This window comes from Amblyraja radiata, chromosome 14 (assembly GCF_010909765.2).
Source record: "Amblyraja radiata isolate CabotCenter1 chromosome 14, sAmbRad1.1.pri, whole genome shotgun sequence".
In the NCBI taxonomy this organism is placed as follows: Eukaryota; Metazoa; Chordata; class Chondrichthyes; order Rajiformes; family Rajidae; genus Amblyraja; species Amblyraja radiata.
In genome coordinates, this window is record NC_045969.1 from 29,305,830 (window position 1) to 29,325,378 (window position 19,549).

Sequence of the window (19,549 nt, forward strand, 5' to 3'; positions counted from 1 at the left end):
GATCGTGCAAGAGGGTGAGAAAGAGTGGGAATGGGATATTGGGAGGGAGAGTGGGAAGGGGAGAGGGGTAGATGGGTGGAAGTGAAGAGACAGAGCAGAGGCATAGAAAGAGAAAGAGAGAGAAGGAGAGGAAATGGAAGGAGTTGGAGAGAGCAAAGGAGGGGGAAAGTGAGAGGGATTGAATGGGGGAGGTGAAGAGGGGGGAGAAAGAGGGATAGAGAGGGAAAGGGAGAAGAAGAGGGATTGAAAGGCAGGTAAATAATAAGGGGGAACGGAGTGAGAGAAAGAGAGATGGGTAGAGAAAGGAGGGAGGGAGAGAGAAAGAATCAGAGCATTTGTATTGAACAGTTAAAAAAATTATTTTGCCAGAAAAATTAAAGGTGGAAAAGATCTAAATACTAACTCCATACACTCTACATGACCTCCCTCACATGCATTCTTGCACTCCCTCCCTCCCAGCCTCTCAGCCCCCTCAGTCCCACCCCCCTCGGTCCCGGCCCCCTCACTCCCAGCCCCCCTCACTCCCAGCCCCCCTCGCTCCTGGCTCGTTCATTCCCAGCTCCCTCACTCTCCTGGGTTTCCCTCTCACCCCGAGCTCCCTCTTCCTTCCTGTGCTCCCACACACACATTTCCGAGCTCCCTGGAGGCTGAAGTCTAGCAGAAACTCCCGATGCCTCTTATGATCTCCTACAAATGGACAGGGACATCTTCATTGGGCACGGGGTGTATTTTACACCAATAATCACTGAGCACAGCGTCAGAGTGTGGGGTTACCTGACAACCATGGCATGGGGTCACTGGGCATGGGGGTCACTGGGCATGGGGGTCACAGGGCAACCAGGGTGTAGGGTTCACTGAGCACATGGTCTGGGGACACAGGGTCACCGGACATCCAGGAGCAGGGGGTCACAGGGTCACTAGACATCCAGAACTTCAGCTGGAAGAATAACAATCTTTCGTGCTTCTTTGATACAGAGCCATGTTTAACATTATGTTATTTACTTGGGGGTGAACACCTTTGGCCCAAATAAATCTGCCCCGTGCAAGCTGGTGGAGACCCCTCCAACTGCAGCATTGGCTGAGGTGCCCTTCAGCCCATCCATGCCATGCTAGTCCCCAGAGCATTCCCATTAGTGACTATCACAGACATTCCCTTTGCTCTACCTGTCCCTCCCAACCCTCTCCTATTGAATATGAACTCTGTATTTCCCAGTTGCACGACCCAAAACGTTCACCCTCTCTCTCTCTCTCTCTCCACAGATGCTGTCTGGCCTACTGAGTGTTTACAGCATAATGAATCTTTATTTTCCAACAGCGTTATTCCTAAAACCCATTCTCTTTCACATTCTCATCTCATCAACACCCCGTCACCGACAAACTGGAGGCAATTTACAGCAGCCAATTAACCTACCGATCCGCAAGTCGTGGAAATGTGGGAGTAAAGTCGAGCACCCGGGGGAAGCCCAGCTGACCACAGAGAGAACATGCAAACTCCACCCATTTAGAGCCGAGGTTGGGATCGAACCAGGGTCGCTGGATAAGGGAGGCAGAGGCTCCAACTGCCCAAAGGCAGGTGGGTCACAAAGGTGCAGCCAGTCCTTGTACTCACCAGTCGCTCCATCTCCTGCTCCCGCAGCCTCTCGTCCTTCTGCCGCTGGTGATAATCTGCCAGCTCCTCCTCGTTGCCGCCCAGTGAGCTGACGCTGTTGGTGCGGGCTCGGAAGGCGGGTGATATGGAGGGGCGACCTTGGAAGTGCAGTGGGCTGCTGGGGACACTCCTGCTCCAGGCTGGCTGCTCCACCCCCAGGCCGTTGTGAACGGCGCTCCGGCCCTCCCTCCCATGTGAGGCGGGGGCCACTTGCCAGGGGCTCCTGAAGCCCGGGAACTCGCCGGGATCCTCGGGCTCCGAGCCGAGATGAGCCCGGAGCGCCGGGCTGGGCCGGGGGCAGTGGAATTCCTTCACGGGCAGTGGGAAGTACCTGGGACTCGGGATGCCGGGCACCTCCGAGTTTCCTGTGAAGGGCATCAGCTGGGCCTCGGCTAGCCGGGGCATGGAGCGGCTGTGGAGCGCTGCCTGTCGGAGGCTAAGCCCGGCGGAGGGCCTGGCTGTGGGCCCCACTCCGAGGGCCCCATTGAGGACGGCCCTGTCCTGCCCTGGGTACCAGTACTCGGTGGGGCTGGGCAGGGGGTGTAGCCTGCGGGCCATCCTGGGGCTGGAGGGCATGCTGGCCGACTCCCGCCCGCGGCCGCCCAAGGCCCGAGCACCCAGACTGCCTCTCCCCGACGACAGGCCGTCCTCCCAGGTGCCAGGCCGGGGAGGAGCCTCCGTGAAGGGGCTCCCATAGGCCAGCGCCTCTCTCCTCTGCCCGGCCCATTGCTCCGGCCTCCTCCCCCAGCGGCCGTCAGTGGGGGAGGGGGCAGGCGAGGGGGGGCTGCTCGGTGGGGTCAGCAGGCCGGGTGAGCCAGCGAGGAGGGGCCGCTGGGAGCCGCCGGCCAGGGGCAAGTGGGGAAGGGTGAGCGGGGGCGAGGGACATCCGGAGGGCAGGGTCGCCCCCTCCACACCGCGGAACCCACGCCGGGCAGTCTTCGTGCTCCAGGCCACAGCGGTGAAGGCGTCATGATCCGAGTGTCCACGGCCTGCTCCCGGCCCGAGAGGCGGGAGGTGTCCCTGGTGTGGATGACCTGCCAGGAATGACAAGGAGTCAGGAGCGGTTCGGAACTGCCCATCGTTGCCTGTCCTCAACACGGGGCAGGGAGGTCCACCGTGCAGCCAAGGAACACATCGCACATCATCCCCACCAAAGGGAGGCGACCCCACCGAGGGAACTACCCACCGAGGGATCTACCCACTGAGGGATCTACCCACTGAGGGATCTACTCCCCCGAGGGATCCACCCACTGAGGGATCTACCCACCAAGGGATCTCCACCCCCCCCCCCCCCCCCCCACCCCCGAGGGATCTGTTTGTGTACTGTACTGTTCCTTGTTCTATTAGCTTTAAAAATGTATAAGGACAGGGCTGATTCACAAGTTAAAGGTCAAAATTAAAGTTCCAAGAGATTTTGTTTATATATTAAGAGAGTAAGGGTAACTAGAAGGAGAATGGGACCCCTCAGAAACCAAAGTGGCCATCTCTGTGTGGAGCCGCAGGAGAATAGGACATAAAGACTAGGGAACTTGGGAAAGTAAAACAGTCGCGGAGATGCTGCATGCCCTAAAATATATGGTAGATAAATCTCCTAGGCCTGATTAGGTACGTTGTAAGATGCTGTAGTAAGCTAGAGAAAAATTGCAGGAACACTGGTTCAGATATATGAATCATAAACATGGGTGAGGTGCTTGAAGACTGCAGCAGAGCTAATGCTGTACTTCTATTTAGGTATGGCTGCAAAAAACAAACTGGGGAGGATTCTGAGGCATAAGATATACAAGCAAGTTGGGAAGACAGTTTGATAGGAATAGTCAACAAGGTTTTGTCCATGGGAGATCGTGTCTCACAAATTATATTGGGGTTTTTTAAGAGGTTATGAAGAAGACTGATGAATCCAGTAGATGTGGTCGACATGCACAGCAGCCTTTGATAAGGTTCTGCGTGGGGGGCTGTTCTGGAAGGTTAGATTGTATGGGGTTCAGAGAGACCTAGTTGAGTCAATCATTGGCTTCATTGAAGGAAACAGAGGGTGGTCGTGGTGGGTTGATTTTCGGACTGGAGACCTGACTAGCGGAGTGCCTTAGGGAATGATGCTGGGTCTATTGCTGTTTGACATCTATAAATTGGATGAAAATGTACAGGGTAGGATTGGTAACATTTGTTGATAACATTAAAATAGGTGGTATTGTAGACAATGAAAATGGTTATCAAGAATTACAGTAGGATCTTGATTAGCTGGGCAAATGATCCAAGAAATAGCAAATGAAGTTTAATTCAGATGAGTGTCAGGTGTTGCATTTTGAAATGGACCTTCACTGTGAACGGGAGAGCCCTGGGGAATGTGATCGAGCAGAGAGATCTACGAGTACAAGTACATTCCCTGAATGTGGCATCATAGGTAGATAGGGCAGAGATGGCATTTGACATGTTGGTCTTTAGCAGTCATAGAACTAAGTTCTATGGACATTATATTACAGTTGCACGAGACTTGGAGTATTGTGTTCAGTTTTGGTCATTAAGTTGGAATGAGTGTAGAGAGGCTTCTGCCAGGTCTTGAGGGCTTGTGCTGCCAGGTGACATTCAGATCAGATTCAGATTCAAATTTATTGTCATTGTGCAATGTACAGTACAGAGACAACAAAATTGGGCAGACTATGGCTTTATCCTTGGAGTGCTGGAGATTGAGCAGTGATCTTAAAGAGGTCATAAAATCATGAGGGCATTAGTTATGGTGAACGCAGAGTCTTTTTCCCAAGGTACGGAATAAGAGCTAGAGGGCATGGGTTTAAGATGAGAAGGAAAAGATTTAATAGTAACCAGATGGGCGAACTTTTCACACAGAGGGTGGTAGGTATATAAAATGTGCTGCAAGACTAAATAGTTGAGGCAGGTACAATAACATTTAAATATCGTTTGGTCAGATACATGGATAGAAAAAGTTCAGAGGGATATCTAATCCAGGCATGGACAAATGGGACCAGCTTGGATGGGACACCTTGGTCAGCCTGGATGAGTTGGGCTGATTCCAAGCTCAATGATTCACCCATTAGTCATTAGCCAGCGACCGGCTCAGTCATTGTACAGGGTCACATTAACCAGTGACCGGTTATTCCATAGCAGGGGTTCTATTAACCCTACCTGAAACCTAACTTGGTAGGTGATGAGAGAAGCATCAATGGGTATCTTAATAGGTTGGAGGGAAATAAGTTATTTGATTGATCAAAAGTTGGCATTAACTCTTAGGACAAACTCCCTCCACCTCTGCAATAAGGGGAACAAATGTCACCCTTCCACACAAATCCTACCAACGCCACTCCCCCTCACCTACTCACCCATTTTTAGCGGCCAATTAACCTACCGATCTGCACGTCTTTGGGACATGGGTAGAAATCTGAGCGCCCAGAGGTAACACATGCAGTGGGGATTGAGTCGGGGTCTATGGAGCAGTGAAGCAGCAGTTCGACAGCTGCACCACTGTACTGACCAATGGAACAGCACTTGAACTCTGACCTTTCAGACTATGCGCAGTACTCAATCAACAATGTTCATTGTTCTTCGCTAATTACATTTGTTGAGCACCTTCCCCCATCATTGGCCCTTCCTACATTTCTGTTTGTCAGCACTGAGTGAATACTGAGCTGGTTCCAAACATCAGGCAAGATGGTCTGACTTGTTCTAGGCATCTGAAACCAGGGGAAGCTCTCAGCTCAGGGAGGAGAGGATGGATTCCAGTGAGCGAGGCTCTGAACATGCTGACTGATGGGGAGATGAAGTCTGGTCTTGATCAGGATATGACCATGAGTCTCCGGAATATGGCCTCTGGAATACACCTGGGAAGCAGGAGGAGGGGAGGAGGAAAGGGAAACCAGAATAGGCTGGACCTCCCACAACAGGACCACACTGGCAGGAGCCGCAGTGTTATGGCCAACAGGCTGATGCTCCTCTGGCTCACCCCCACACCCCCAAATTCTCACTTACCTGGGACATAACCAGGTGCGGAGACCGCCTCACCGTCAGGCTTCATGTTCTTGATCCGCTTGGCTTCCACGGGATGGTTGAAGCGAAAGTAGTTCGACTGGCCCAGGCACAGAATGCAACCTGCAGTAAGTCAAGGTAAGAAAACTGATCAGTGACACTTCAGGGGCCAGACACCTGATCGGACCCAGATACATCCAGCCATTAATCCGCACCAATCGTGTTACAGAATCAAAGCCAGAAAATAATTACACGTGGCTGCCCCCTCTGGCCGTGCGTGGAAGTGTCGAGGGGACAGGAATGAGATCCCGCCAGCACAGCTTAAAGCACTCTTACTTTAGTTTAGTTTATTGTCACGTGTACCGAGATGTTGTGGAAAGCTTTTGTTGCGTGCTAACCAGCCAGCGGAAAGACAAAACATGGTTACAATCAAGCAATCAACAGTGTACAGAAATAAGACAAAGGGAATGAAGGGGATCTGCACATGGAGGTGAGCAGGGAATGTCTCACTGAATTCCAGTGGAAGAAGGGGCAGAGTCACGGTGGTGCAGTCAGTAAGTTACTGAACTAGTGATCCAGAGATGCAACTTCATTCAGGTCCCACCATCGATACTGTGAAATGTGAATTCAATTCATTAAATAAATAGAAATTATATATTGTTTAAAGTATTTGCAATGGTGACCGTGAAACTGCTGGACTGCGAATAAAGACTCAGGGGAAGGATGTCCAGTCTTCAGCTGGTCCCTCCTACCACCCCCACCAGTGTGGTTGTCACTTCACTCCACTTTGAGGTGGCAGTGGGACCAGTGCTGTCTGCCGCACGCCTTTTCATGGGCAATTAAAGAAGGGCAGTAATTGAACTCATCCCCACATTCCCCCAAAAGATAAATAAACAACAGTAATTCACCGGTGTAGGCAGCGGCAAATCTGGACCCCCACCTGCGAGAGAAGCAACCAAGGAGAGTGCAATCACCTGAGCCTGGGCATGTACACCAGAATGAGTGGTGACCAGGAATGTGGGAGTGACAGGAATGAGGGAATGGCAGGGAAATGAGGGAGTAAAGGAATGGAGGGGTAATGGGGAGCAAGGGAGTGACGGGTGAACAAAAGAGTGATTGGGAATGATGCAATGACAGGGGAACGAGGGAGTTGCGGGATACAGAGAGTAACAGAGGAACAAAAAAGTGGGAGTGACATGGGTACAAGGGAGCGAAGGGGTACAAAGGTTCAAAGGAGTGACCCGGCAACAAGGCTCCTGACAAACCAGCTTCCAGACCCCGGGCCTCACTCACAGACTGACCGCACCTTCCCCAACGTCTTCCCATTGGTCTCATCAACAATACAACTCCTTGCTTTACAAACCAACTCACAGCAAAGGCCACATGGGCAGTGGCATCCTTCAGCACCCTGGGAAATCTGGTCAGCAGGCTCCAACTGTACCATGATTTTCTGGGAATAAGCACTAGTAAATTGTAAAACATGGTTTGGTGAAAGAGGTGAGGAATTGGAGGATGCCACTGCCCAGTGAAGGAAATAAAGTGGTACATTTTGGAAACACTCAGAAGACCAAGCAGGTGTGTGAGGAAATCAGGACCAGCACCCCCCAGAAAGGCTTGTGTTTTGTTAGCTATTTCCCTTTATGTAAAGATTGCACCAAGGCAGTCTCCGACCTGAAACGTTACATGTTTCTCTCTCCACAGACACTGTCTGACCTGCTAAATGTTTTGAGCATTGTCTGTTTTCACTCTGGGTTCTCAGGATCTGCAGCTCTTTGATTTTTAATTCCTAGCAGACAGAGACCTGCCTGGTGAATATCACCCAGCCCTGATTATCAGCTCCCCTGAAACAACTGTGCTGGTGAAAAATGTTGCTGCATCGAACCTCGCCTACTGAACCCTTGCGGGAAAAGTTTATAATTTATCCATCCTGTCCCAGACATCTGGAAAACATTCCATCTTCTCCAGACACACCAGATGTTTACTTCTGTTCTGTTTGCCAAAGCTGCCTTTAAACGTCAATTTCCTTTCTCGAGTTAAAATCACGGCTTCTGAAATCTGGGAGACGGCAGGGCAAAAACAAAATCCGGGAGAATTCCTCAGAATCCTACTTGCCCACATTTCCCAAACGGGCCTCGCAGGCAGAGAAAAGGCCAGGACATGGGGAGCATGGAGGAAGACCAGCCACGACCATATTTGGTCAGAGACAGAGGAAAACATGATGCTCGCGTCAGACCTGGAAAAATTCCTTGCCTCTGTCACAGCTCTCAGAGGCAGGGAACTTTGCTGCCAAATAACGGCACGCACTATTGTGCAAGCAACCCAGCAGCTTGTGCATTGAGAGAAGCATCTGACTCATCGCAAGTTGCTGGAGAATTTGCCCTGTCCCCTCGTGAAGCTGATGAAAGAGCAGACTGCTGGAAAAATGGATAGGATAGGTAGCGTGGATAGGGGAGAACCAGTGGATGTGGTGTATCTAGACTTCCAGAAGGCTTTCGACAAGGTCCCACATAAGAGATTAGTATACAAACTTAAAGCACACGGCATTGGAGGTTCAGTATTGATGTGGATAGAGAACTGGCTGGCAAACAGGAATCAAAGAGTAGGAGTAAACGGGTCCTTTTCATAATGGCGGGCAGTGACTAGTGGGGTACCGCAAGGCTCAGTGCTGGGACCCCAGCTATTTACAATATATATTAACGATCTGGATGAGGGAATTGAAGGCAATATCTCCAAGTTTGCGGATGACACTAAGCTGGGGGGCAGTGTTAGCTGTGAGGAGGATGCTAGGAGACTGCAAGGTGACTTGGATAGGCTGGGTGAGTGGGCAAATGTTTGGCAGATGCAGTATAATGTGGATAAATGTGAGGTTATCCATTTTGGTGGCAAAAACAGGAAAGCAGACTATTATCTAAATGATGGCCGATTAGGAAAAGGGGAGATGCAGCGAGACCTGGGTGCCATGGTACACCAGTCATTGAAAGTAGGCATGCAGGTGCAGCAGGCAGTGAAGAAAGTGAATGGTATGTTAGCTTTCATAGCAAAAGGATTTGAGTATAGGAGCAGGGAGGTTCTACTGCAGTTGTACAGGGTCTTGGTGAGACCACACCTGGAGTATTGCGTACAGTTTTGGTCTCCAAATCTGAGGAAGGACATTATTGCCATAGAGGGAGTGCAGAGAAGGTTCACCAGACTGATTCCTGGGATGTCAGGACTGTCTTATGAAGAAAGACTGGAAGGACTTGGTTTATACTCTCTAGAATTTAGGAGATTGAGAGTGGATCTTATAGAAACTTACAAAATTCTTAAGGGGTTGGACAGGCTAGATGCAGGAAGATTGTTCCCGATGTTGGGGAAGTCCAGGACAAGGGGTCACAGCTTAAGGATAAGGGGGAAATCCTTTAAAACCGAGATGAGAAAAACTTTTTTCACACAGAGAGTGGTGAATCTCTGGAACTATCTGCCACTATCTGCCAAGGGTTGTTGAGGCCAGTTCATTGGCTATATTTAAGAGGGAGTTAGATGTGGCCCTTGTGGCTAAGGGGATCAGAGTGTATGGAGAGAAGGCAGGTACGGGATACTGAGTTGGATGATCAGCCATGATCATATTGAATGGCGGTGCAGGCTCGAAGGGCCGAATGGCCTACTCCTGCACCTAATTTCTATGTTTCTATGTTTCTAAAAATCTGCATTTCTGCCATTCCCCCAATGCACCCTCTGCACAGTCAGCCACATTGGCGAGTCTGGAGTCACAAACACTGGTGAAGGATTGCAGCTTTCCTTCACTGGAGGACGAGTGAGGAAGATGTTTACCCTGTGGTTTTACGGGGAAGTAACTATTTCTTCCACCAGCTGCATTCCATCAGTCCAATTTAAATCCAAATTGCTATGATGGGACTGAGACTCAGGCCACTGGATCAATGGTCCTCTGGACAGTACTGCACTGACATGAAGCTCCTGTCTCCCCAAGAGCTGCATTTGTACATCAGTTATTGCTGGACTGTACGATGCCTAAATCTTATGTTCCAGCTGAGGCAATCTATAGGTCTGCTAACCTTGCGAATCATACTTATCCCTGCACTGGTTACATGGAACATAGAACAGTACAGCATAGAATAGGCTCTTCGGCCCATGATGTCTGTACTGAACAAGGTGCCAAGACCATCTCTTATCTACCTACTCAGAGTCCATATTCCACTATTCCCTGCATATCCATATACCTGTCAAAAGTCTTAAATTGAAGATTCAAGACTTTTGAAAAAGGTTGAATTTTTTGGAAATGTTGAACTGGAGATATATTAAACAAGCTGGGACTCTATTCCTTGCAGCACAGCAGGATGAGGGGTGATCTTATAGAGGTGTACAAAATCATGAGAGGAATAGATTGGATAGACGCACAGTCTCTTGCCCAGAGTAGGGGAATCGTGAAACAGAAGACATAGGTTTAAGGAGAAGGAGAAAGGATTTAATAGGATGGTGGATGTTTGGAATGAGCTGCCAGAGGAGGTAGTTGAGGCAGAGACTATCGCAACGTTCAAGAAACAATTAGATAGGTACGTGGATAGGACAGGTTTAGAGGGATATGGGCCAAACGCAGGCAGGTGAAATTAATATAGATGGGACATGTTGGTTGGTGTGGGCAAGTTGGGCCGAAGGGCCTGATTCCATGCTATATGACTCTATGACTTTAAACGAGTACTTCACATCTGTATTCACCATGGAGAAGGACATGGAGGATCGTGAAATCAGTGAGTGATATATCGATACATTTTGAGATCAAGAAGGAGGTGGGGATAGGCTTTTGAAATTAATCAAGGCGGATAAATCTTCATGACAGGATCTATTCTAGGTAATTGAGAAAGGCAAGAAATTAGTTTACAGGGACTAGTGAGCCTCACATCAGTAGTAGGGAAGCTACTGGAGAGGATTCTTCAGGGTGGGATTTACTCGCATTTGGAAGACAATGGGATAATTTGGGACAGTAAGCGTGGCTATGTCTGCGGGTGGTCTTTGAGGAGGTAACAAAGGGATTGATGAGCAAGGGGCAGTGGATCTTGCATACATGGATTTTAGTAAGCCATTTGAAAAAGACCACTATCATAAGCTGACCCAGAAGATTAAGATGTGTGGGATCCACGGTGACTTAGTAGTTTGGGCTCAGAACTGGCTTGCCCATAGAAGACAGAGGGTAGTGCTGGAAGTGCATTATTGGCTGGAGGTCTGTGACCAGTGGTGCTCCACACAGGGACCTGTGCGAGGACCTCTGTGGTTTGTAATATATTTAAACAACTTGGACATAAATGTAGTTGGATTGGTTAATAATTTTGGAGACAACACCAAAATGAGTGGAGTTGCAGACTTTGAGGAAGGCTGTCCAAGGACACGGCATGACTTAGTTCAGTTACGGATATAGGCAGAGAAATAGCAGGTGGAGTTTAATCCAAACAAGTGTGGGATGTTGCACTTTGGGGGAAAAGTAAAAGTATACAGTTATTGGTCAGAGCCTTTAACAACACTGATGTACAGTGGGATCTTGGGGTCCAAATACGTAATTCCTTGAAAATTGTATCGCAATTAAATATAGTGGTAAAGAAGGCATACGTATGCTTCCCTTCTTCATTCTAGACCTTAAATTTATAAGTCAGGAAGCCATGTTTTGGTTAGGCCACAGTATTATGTACAGTTTTGGTCTCCCCATCATAGGAAGAATATGGAGGTTTGGAGAGGGTGCAGAAGAGGTTTACTAGAATGCTGCCAGATTACAGGTATTAGCTGTAAGGAGAGATTGGACTAACCTGGATTGAGTGATGGTGAGTTCGTAAAACGCTCCCAAGGGTAATTGTGGAAGCATTTACAATAGTAATGTGTAAAGACTGGCATATGGATATACAATACAATACAATACCATTTATTTGTCATTTGAACCTCACATGAAGTTCAAACGAAATTTGGTTTCTGCAGTCATACAAGAAAAGAACCAAGACACACATCAACACAATCCACACAAACATCCATCACAGTGAATCTCCCCCTCACTGTGATGGAAGGCAAAGTCTTGTCTTGTCTCTCCCCTGCTCTCCATTCTTCTCCCGATGTCAAAGTCAAAGTCAAAGCCAGAACATGGAGGGAAATGGATCACACGCAGGCAGCGAAAATTAACCTGGCATCATATATGGAACGGACAAAGGGCCTGTTCCTGTGGTGTATTGTTCTACGTTCTGTTTCATGGTAAAATGTCACCTATTTTAAACTTCTCATGCTTTCTGCATCCAATACTTCTTTCCCAGGATTCCCTTCTCAGTGATCTGCTTAAATAATTGACCCTAATTTTTTTTTCGTTATATCTTTCTAAAAGCGAAACCTCTTCTCTTTCAGTTCTCCCATATTTGGCGGAGGTCCCAACCCCTATGTTGTTGTCCCCATGCCTAGGATAGCTCATACCTCCAACAAGTAACGGTACCACAGAGACTTTGAGCCTCGGGAATCAACACACGAAGTGCCTGAACACTTTACACAGAGAAAGGCCAGATGTTTTACTGAAGCCTGTTATTCCAAGCAATGAACATTGTTGCCAAACCCAACAGTGTAGCATCCACCTGAACACTCAGGTAGGAGGACCAGGAGTGTTCCTGTACCTTCATCCCATTCAAATATCATCCGACATGCAAATCTTCATGCCTCTACTTGATCATTTATCAGAATGCTACTTCTGTGAACTCAATATTATGTTTCTCCCACGCAATTATTAAAGTGACTATACTTGGAAAAATACTTCATACACTGCCAAGTATTCTGGGAAGTCCCAAGATTGTGAAATGCAACCTATATAAATGGAAGTAGCTTAAAGTCAAGTCAAATTGAGTTTATTGTCCCGTGCACAAGTTGAGCACACCACAAGGTTGTTTACCTGCAGCAAATACAAACTCTTCTTCAGAGTGGTGAATATCCAGAGCATGTTGCAATGGATACGCTTGGGTTAACCACCTTGGCCATCCTCTCTCCTTGCTGCTCCCATTGTGAAGAAGGCCTGAGAACCATTACCTCCAGATTCAAGAACAGGTTCAACACATCGGGTTCTCGAACCACCCTGCACAACTCCACCTCAGCCCCAAAACACCACGGAATTCGCACTAAAATGGCTGCTCTATGCACTTTTGCCTTTTAAGGCCGGTGCAGTGGTAGAGTTGCTGCCTTACAGCAGCAGAGTCCCAATTCGATCCTGACTACGGGTGCTCGTCTGTACGGAGTTTGTACATTACCCCCATGACCTGCGTGGATGCTCCGGTTTCTTCCCCCGCTACAAAGATGTACAAGTTTGTAGGTTATTAGCTTCGGTAAAATTGTAAATTGTCCCGACTGCGTGTCGGATAGTGTTAATGTGTGGGGATCGCGGGTCAGTGCAGACTCGGTGGGCACACATCTAAACTAAACTAAACTACTATCATGAGCGAGAACAATTGATAATTTATCGTATATTTATTGTTGTGTCTGATGTGCCTATAAAGCTGCAGCAAAGAAAGAATTTCATTGTTCCAGTTCCCATTCAGTGCATCTGACAAATCAACATTCTTTAAACTCTGGAGCTGCCCCAACATCCCCTCTACATCCAGAGCCCAGCTTTAAGGAACAGAATTAATCCAGGGCAAGGAGTCAACGTGCGTAGACGGGCCCATCACTTTCCAGGCCCCAATCCACCCCCACACTCACATCGGCTTTCAGAACCATGGTCAAAGGTCAGTTTGTTTTGCAGCACAATTGGAATTTAGCAAGGAACTGAAGAAAACTCTTTGAGTAAGTGTCAGACATAAGCTGCTGATGAGCCTCAGATACACACATATCCACGGGATAGAGGCCCTACATTTTATTTTAAGCAGGTTCCAACTGTGTTATTTATTGATGCACTAAAATCAGGCTGTGACCATGCATAAACAACAGAGGGATCTTATCTACGACTCTGGAATGGATTAATTCCACTGGACACACAGCAAGAACATGCTGCTCGGTCTTACAAATGAACAAGCAAGAGAAGGATAGTGAAATGTTGTACAACTGGAGTTAAACCAAGAGTCAGCCAAACATGGTTCTGTTCCAAAAATAAAGACTGGAGGAACCCAGCAGGTCAAGCAGCATCTGGGGAGGGAATGAGCAAGTGACATTTCAGGTTGGGATCCTTCTTCAGAATGATGGAGTAGAAGGATGAAAATTGGTCGAGAGAGGCAAGGGGGAAGGATGGGGCCTAAGCTGGCAAGATATACCAGGCGGGAAGAGATTGATTGGCACTGGATCGGGTGGGGAAAAGTGCAATGATAGTTACAATGCTGGAGATAATAAGTGGAAAGACAAATGGCTGCAGACAGTGGAATTTGTTAAGAAAGAAGGGCGTGGAGTGAAATGTAGGGTGGATGGGAAGAGAAGGGGTTAGGAGACCTGGGCAATAGAGGTGGGCGATGAGCAGCAGGAGGTGGAGAAGGGGAAAGGAACACATATACCTGTAAATGGATCAATTGTAATCATGTATTGTGTTTCTGATAACTGGTTAGCATGCAACAAAAAGCTTTTCACTGTACCTCGGTACACATGACAATAAACTAAACTGAACATACTGCAACCACCCCCAACTTAAATGTCAGGTGGATTACTGAATCCACCTGACATTTGCCCCATCCCTTCTCCTCACCTTTTATCTCCATCAGTCTGAAGAAAGATATCTACCCAAAACTTCAATTGTCTATTTCCCTCCACAGATGCTGCCTGGCCCATTGAGTTCCACCAGCACTTTGTGTTTTTTGCTCAGGACTCCAGCATCCGCATCATCTTTCATCTCCATACTTCTTATCTATCTGGACCATGCATTAAAAACTGGAAACAACCCTCAACTCAACCTTGGGCCTTTTGTGGTGAGATTAAATATACCCTATTTGGAAGAGAATGGCTAACTAGGGATAGCCAGCACAACTTTGTATGTGACAGGTCGTGTTTCACTAACTTGATTGTTTTTTTTTGAGGAGGTGGGGAGGAGATTGATGAAGTTAGGACAGTGGATGTGGTATACATGGATATTAGTAAGGCTTTTGATAATGCCCCTCATAGTTGGCTGGTCCAGAAGATTAAGATGTATGCTATTCATGATGACTTGGTCATATGGATTCAGATCTGGCGTTATCATAGAAGACAGAAGATACAGCAGGATATAGACCAGCTGCAAAAATGGGCAGAGAAATGGCAGATGGAGTTTAACCCAAGCAAATGTGAGGTGTTTGCCTTTGGAAGGTTCAAAGTCAGGAGAGACTACACAGTTAATGGCAAGACCCTTAACAGCATTGATCTGCTGAGGATTCTTGGAGTCCAAGTTCATAGCTCACTGAAGGTGGCAGCACAAGTAGATAGGATCGTTAAGAAGGTGTTTGATATGCTTGCCTTCATTACCAGGGACATTGAATGTAAAAATTAGGAAGCAATGATGCACCTCTGTAGGTCCTTTGTTAGGTCACATTGCATGCAGTTCTGGTTGCACCATTTCAAGAAAGATGTAGAGGCTTTGGAGAGGCTGCAGAGGCCTCTGGATTAGAAGGTTTAAGGTGCAGGGAGGGGTTGGATAGGATTGTTTTTGCTGGAATGTCGGAGGTTGATGTGAGACTTGAGAGAAGTATATAAAATTATGTGAAGCATAGATAGGGTAGATAGTCAGAACCTTTTTCCCCAGGGTGAAAACGGCTAACACTAGAGGGCATAGTTATAAGATGACAGGGGGAAACTTTAATGGAGATGTGCGGGGCAAGTTATTTACACAGAGAGTTGTGGGAGCCTGGAGCGCGCTGCCAAGGTTGGTGATGGAGGCAGATACGATAGTGGCATTTAAGAGATTTTTGGATAGGCACATGGAAGTGCAGGGAATAGCGGGATATGGATTAAGTACAAGCGGATTAGATCAATTTAACTTGGCATCATGTTCGGCACAAACGTCGGCCGAAGCACCCGATCCTGCAATGTACTGTTCTATGTTCTATTGAATTTCAATATTATTCAATAGAGTGAACCCGAGGCACCCTTGGCATCCCGAGGCACTTCCAAGATATTAGCATGTTACCTCAAGGATAAATATTGGCCAGGCCTATGGGGAAAGTCCCCCATCCTACATAGAAATACTGCCAGAGTACATTTGACAACAGACAAGGTCTTCATTTAACATCTCTCCTGCCCTGCAGTCCACACTCATGATTTATCGGGACTGGTGTAAACCTAGATTTTTCTGTCCATGTCTAGAGTGGGATTTGAACCACAACTTCCTGCCACAGCATGGAGAGTACATGTTGAAACTCTGTCATCCGGTACCCTTTGTATCTGATTGGCGCCGGACCACAAAAAATTCAGGCCACAGAAATGACCCTCGGCTATCTCCCTCTGAGCAGGAGAACTGTTCTTTTCTAAGTATAGTTACTCCTGGGTCATCTGAGGATTTCAAGAACTGTGCACAACCCAAAGTTTACATAAATGGCAAACGCTGTCCACAGAACTTACTCTGGTAGATTAATTAGGAACTGACTAGACAGATTTTAGATAAGTTTAGGTCTCAGTTAGAAGTAGTTCAGCAGTAGTACAGATCTGAACTGCAATTCAAAACATGCCAGACCATAGAATGCCGGACTAGACAGTTTCACCCTTAACTACCAAACAAGGTATAGTCACAGAGCACGGAAACAGGCCCTTTGGCCCAACTCATCCATGACGACCAGAATGCACCATCTTAGCTATTCCCATTTGTCTGTTTTGACACATAATCCTCCAAACCTTACCTATCAATGCACCTTTCCAACTATATTTTACATGTTGCTATTGTACCCTCCTCTTCCACTTCCTCTGGCAGCTTGTTCCATATGCCCACCATCCTCTGTAGGGAAAGGCTGCCCCTCAGGTTCTTATTAAATCTTTTCCCTCTCACCTTAAACCTATGCCCATTAGCCCTGGTTCAAATTCAGTCCTTGAACTTCCTTTCCATGAAGAGCTCTAAACTCTGCAGGGGCTGCACCAAATTGCAACAATTTTCAAAAGAACTGCTTATTTGGACCTGCATTAATGGCATATTAAGGGATCTGCTGCATTTGGGAAATTGTGGTGGTGAACCATTCTGCTGCTGCTGCTGATGGTTCACAGCTCCTCATGGATTCCCATTTCCAAGCTGTTAGGTCTGTTTGAAGAACAACTGTAGTGCCACAAATACGACTGAAGATGTCAGTGTGAAGATCGGACTCGGTCACCATGAGGGTGCATCATAGAGTCATAGAGTTGTACGACACAGAAAGGACGCTTAAACAAAACACATCCACGCCAATCAAGTTACCTATCTGAGCTAGTCGAATTTGCCTACGACTGCTCCATCCCCTCCAAACCTGTCCTACCCGTATAACTGATAAAACAACTTTTTAATGTCATACCTGTACCCACCTCTACCACTTCCAATGGAACATACACATACAGAAACAAGAACAGCAGATGCTGGTTTATGCCAAAGATATAGACAAAGTGCTGGAGTAACCTGCGGAGTTACTCCAGCAGTCTGTATCTGTACACAAAGAGAATATTTCCTCTGTGTGAAAATGTTGTCCCCTCCCTCAGGTGCCTATAAATCCTACATCCTCTCACTGTAAACCTCTGCCTCTAGCAGATTCAGATCTGGCGTTTTCATCGAAGACAGAAGATACAGCAGTAGATAGGCCAGCTGCAAAAATGGGCGGAGAAAGGCAGATGGAGTTTAACCCAAGCAAGTGTGAGGTGTTGGCCTTTGGAAGGTTCAAAGTCAGGAGAGACTATACAGTTAATGGCAAGACCCTTAACAGCATTGATGTGCAGAGGATTCTTGGAGTCCAAGTTCATAGCTCACTGAAGGTGGCAGCACAAGTAGATAGGATGTTCAAGAAGGTGTTTGATATGCTTGCCTTCATTACTAGGGGCATTACTAGGGGCCCCCATAGCCTGCAGCATTCCCAAGGACAGATACATTTCCCATCGTATGTTCCTGTAGATGTTTACCGCTCTTGTTAGTTCACTCACAACCTACCGCAGAAAACATCTCCATCCCAAACATCGACCATCTCTCCGCCTCCACAGATGCTGCCTGACCTGCTGAGTTCCCAGCAATTTGGTTATTTTTGCTCCAGATTCCAGCATCTGCAGTCACCTCGGGGGATTGATTCTGAGACCAAAATTCTGTTAACACTCTAGTTATTTATGCATTGGGAATAACCATCCTATTTGCAAAAAATTCCTACAGCATAGATACTATTCTAATTGTGTTTCAAAATAGTAAAATTGAATTTGGTGGGCTGAATTCCCATGCAAGTTTATTTCCATTTATGCCTAGGGGCAGTACAGAGATCGGCAGATTAGCAGCAACATCCCCTTTAAAGATTTATATGATCCCTGCATCATGGTTCAATCTTTGTTGCTGTATTTTACAAGACGTTTGTTTAGCCTTAAAACATAGAATTGCTGAGCAAGACATTGTTATTTAAAGGGGCAAGGAGATGATATATAGTCCAGCAATTCGTAAGCATAGAATTATGTGTTATGGTCAGTGATTCTTTACGATCAATTCTCATACACCCCCCCGCCCCCCTCACCCTCCCACTTCACTCTCTTATTCCATCTCCTCACTCTCTCACCCTCATTAATCTCCCCTCCTCACTCTCTCACCCCACCATCCCCTCACTCTCTCATCCCCATTAATCCCCCCCTCCTCTCTCTCTCACAAGCACACACCGATGTCGGACGGCTGAGAGTAACATTACCATCCAAACTATCTGGATCTTCTCTCTGGGGGGGATATCAGTTTGACTATACAGCGGTGTGGGTACAACTGCGGTGTGAGGGTACCTCGCAGTCCGCCCAGAGTTTAGCAGAGCCCGGTTGTGGGGCGACTTTGGGGAAGTTTGGGGCGACTTTAGGGTGGTGGGATCCTGTTACTTTTGGTGACAGGACTGCCCCCGCAACACTGTCCGCGACAGACCCCGTCCCCGCCCGGGCCACAGCAAGGCAGAAAGCGGTAGATACTCACTCGCAGGTCGGGCGGCTCCGGTCCGGGACACAGCCGCCGCTGTCCGGGGCTCTCTCTCCTCCACACCCCGGGACCAGCTGGTGAGTGAGTGAGTGAGTGAGGGAGCGGCCGGCGGCGCTCACACTCTCCGAGCCGCACAGACTCACTCACTGACTGGCAGCGAATGGAGCCCGGCGCCGGATGGGGGGCGGCGGCCGTCGTCCGCTCGGGGGGAGGAGAGAGGGAGGGGGGGGAGGGAGGGGGAGATGGGGGGAAGAAGTGGGACAGGGGGGAGACAAGGGAGGGAGTGAAGGAGAGGAGTGGGGAAAGTGAGAGGGGGAGGGGTGGGAGGAAAGAAGGGTGTGTGTGTGTGTGAGGGGAGTGGGTTGCCTCCAACCCTCAGTGCTGGCCATGCGACCTTCCTCCTGATCAGGGTGAGGGGTGACAGCGCTGGGGAACCTGCCAGTGGTGCATGGGGCCATGTGATGCAACAGCCTCTGAGTTGCATTGCAGGGGTTGACACCAACCATCTCCACACTCCGTGTCTCTTGTCACTCACTGTCCTGGGTGAACAGTGAGTTCAGGGATAGCCACACACACTGGATCTGTGAGGGAGATTCATCTGCTCCATGTACCACCGGTTGGGCCAGACATTCAGGCCCTCCACAGAGACAGTCCTGGTGTGCATTTGCAGTCAATCCACGCACACAGCGTCATGGGGTAACTTCCCTACTCTTCCTTGGATACCATCTTGATGCCCTCATTGACCAAGCACCCCAATTTCAGATGTCTATGTAAAACAACACTTCTATTGTTGCGGCATTGGACCGCCGGCCTGGATTACTGCGTGAGTCCTGCACTTTAACTAATAAAGCACAAATAAAACAAATCCCCAA

At 48.0% G+C, this 19,549-nt stretch overlaps 1 protein-coding gene across 9 annotated transcripts in view; it reads right to left on the minus strand.

Moving 5' to 3' along the window:
- LOC116980579 (pleckstrin homology-like domain family B member 2) overlaps positions 1-19,549 on the minus strand; it is a 120,511-nt gene that overhangs the window by 76,629 nt on the left and 24,333 nt on the right. For 8 of the 9 annotated variants that reach the window (XM_033032946.1, XM_033032945.1, XM_033032943.1 and 5 more), the window contains 2 exons: positions 5,630-5,749; positions 1,610-2,682 (listed from right to left, as the gene is read on the minus strand). In XM_033032946.1, coding sequence (XP_032888837.1) covers positions 1,610-2,682; positions 5,630-5,749 — 1,193 coding nt within the window. Of the gene's footprint in view, positions 1-1,609; positions 2,683-5,629; positions 5,750-18,674; positions 18,870-19,549 lie in introns of those variants that run through there. The other variant, XM_033032951.1, reaches the window with a different exon arrangement.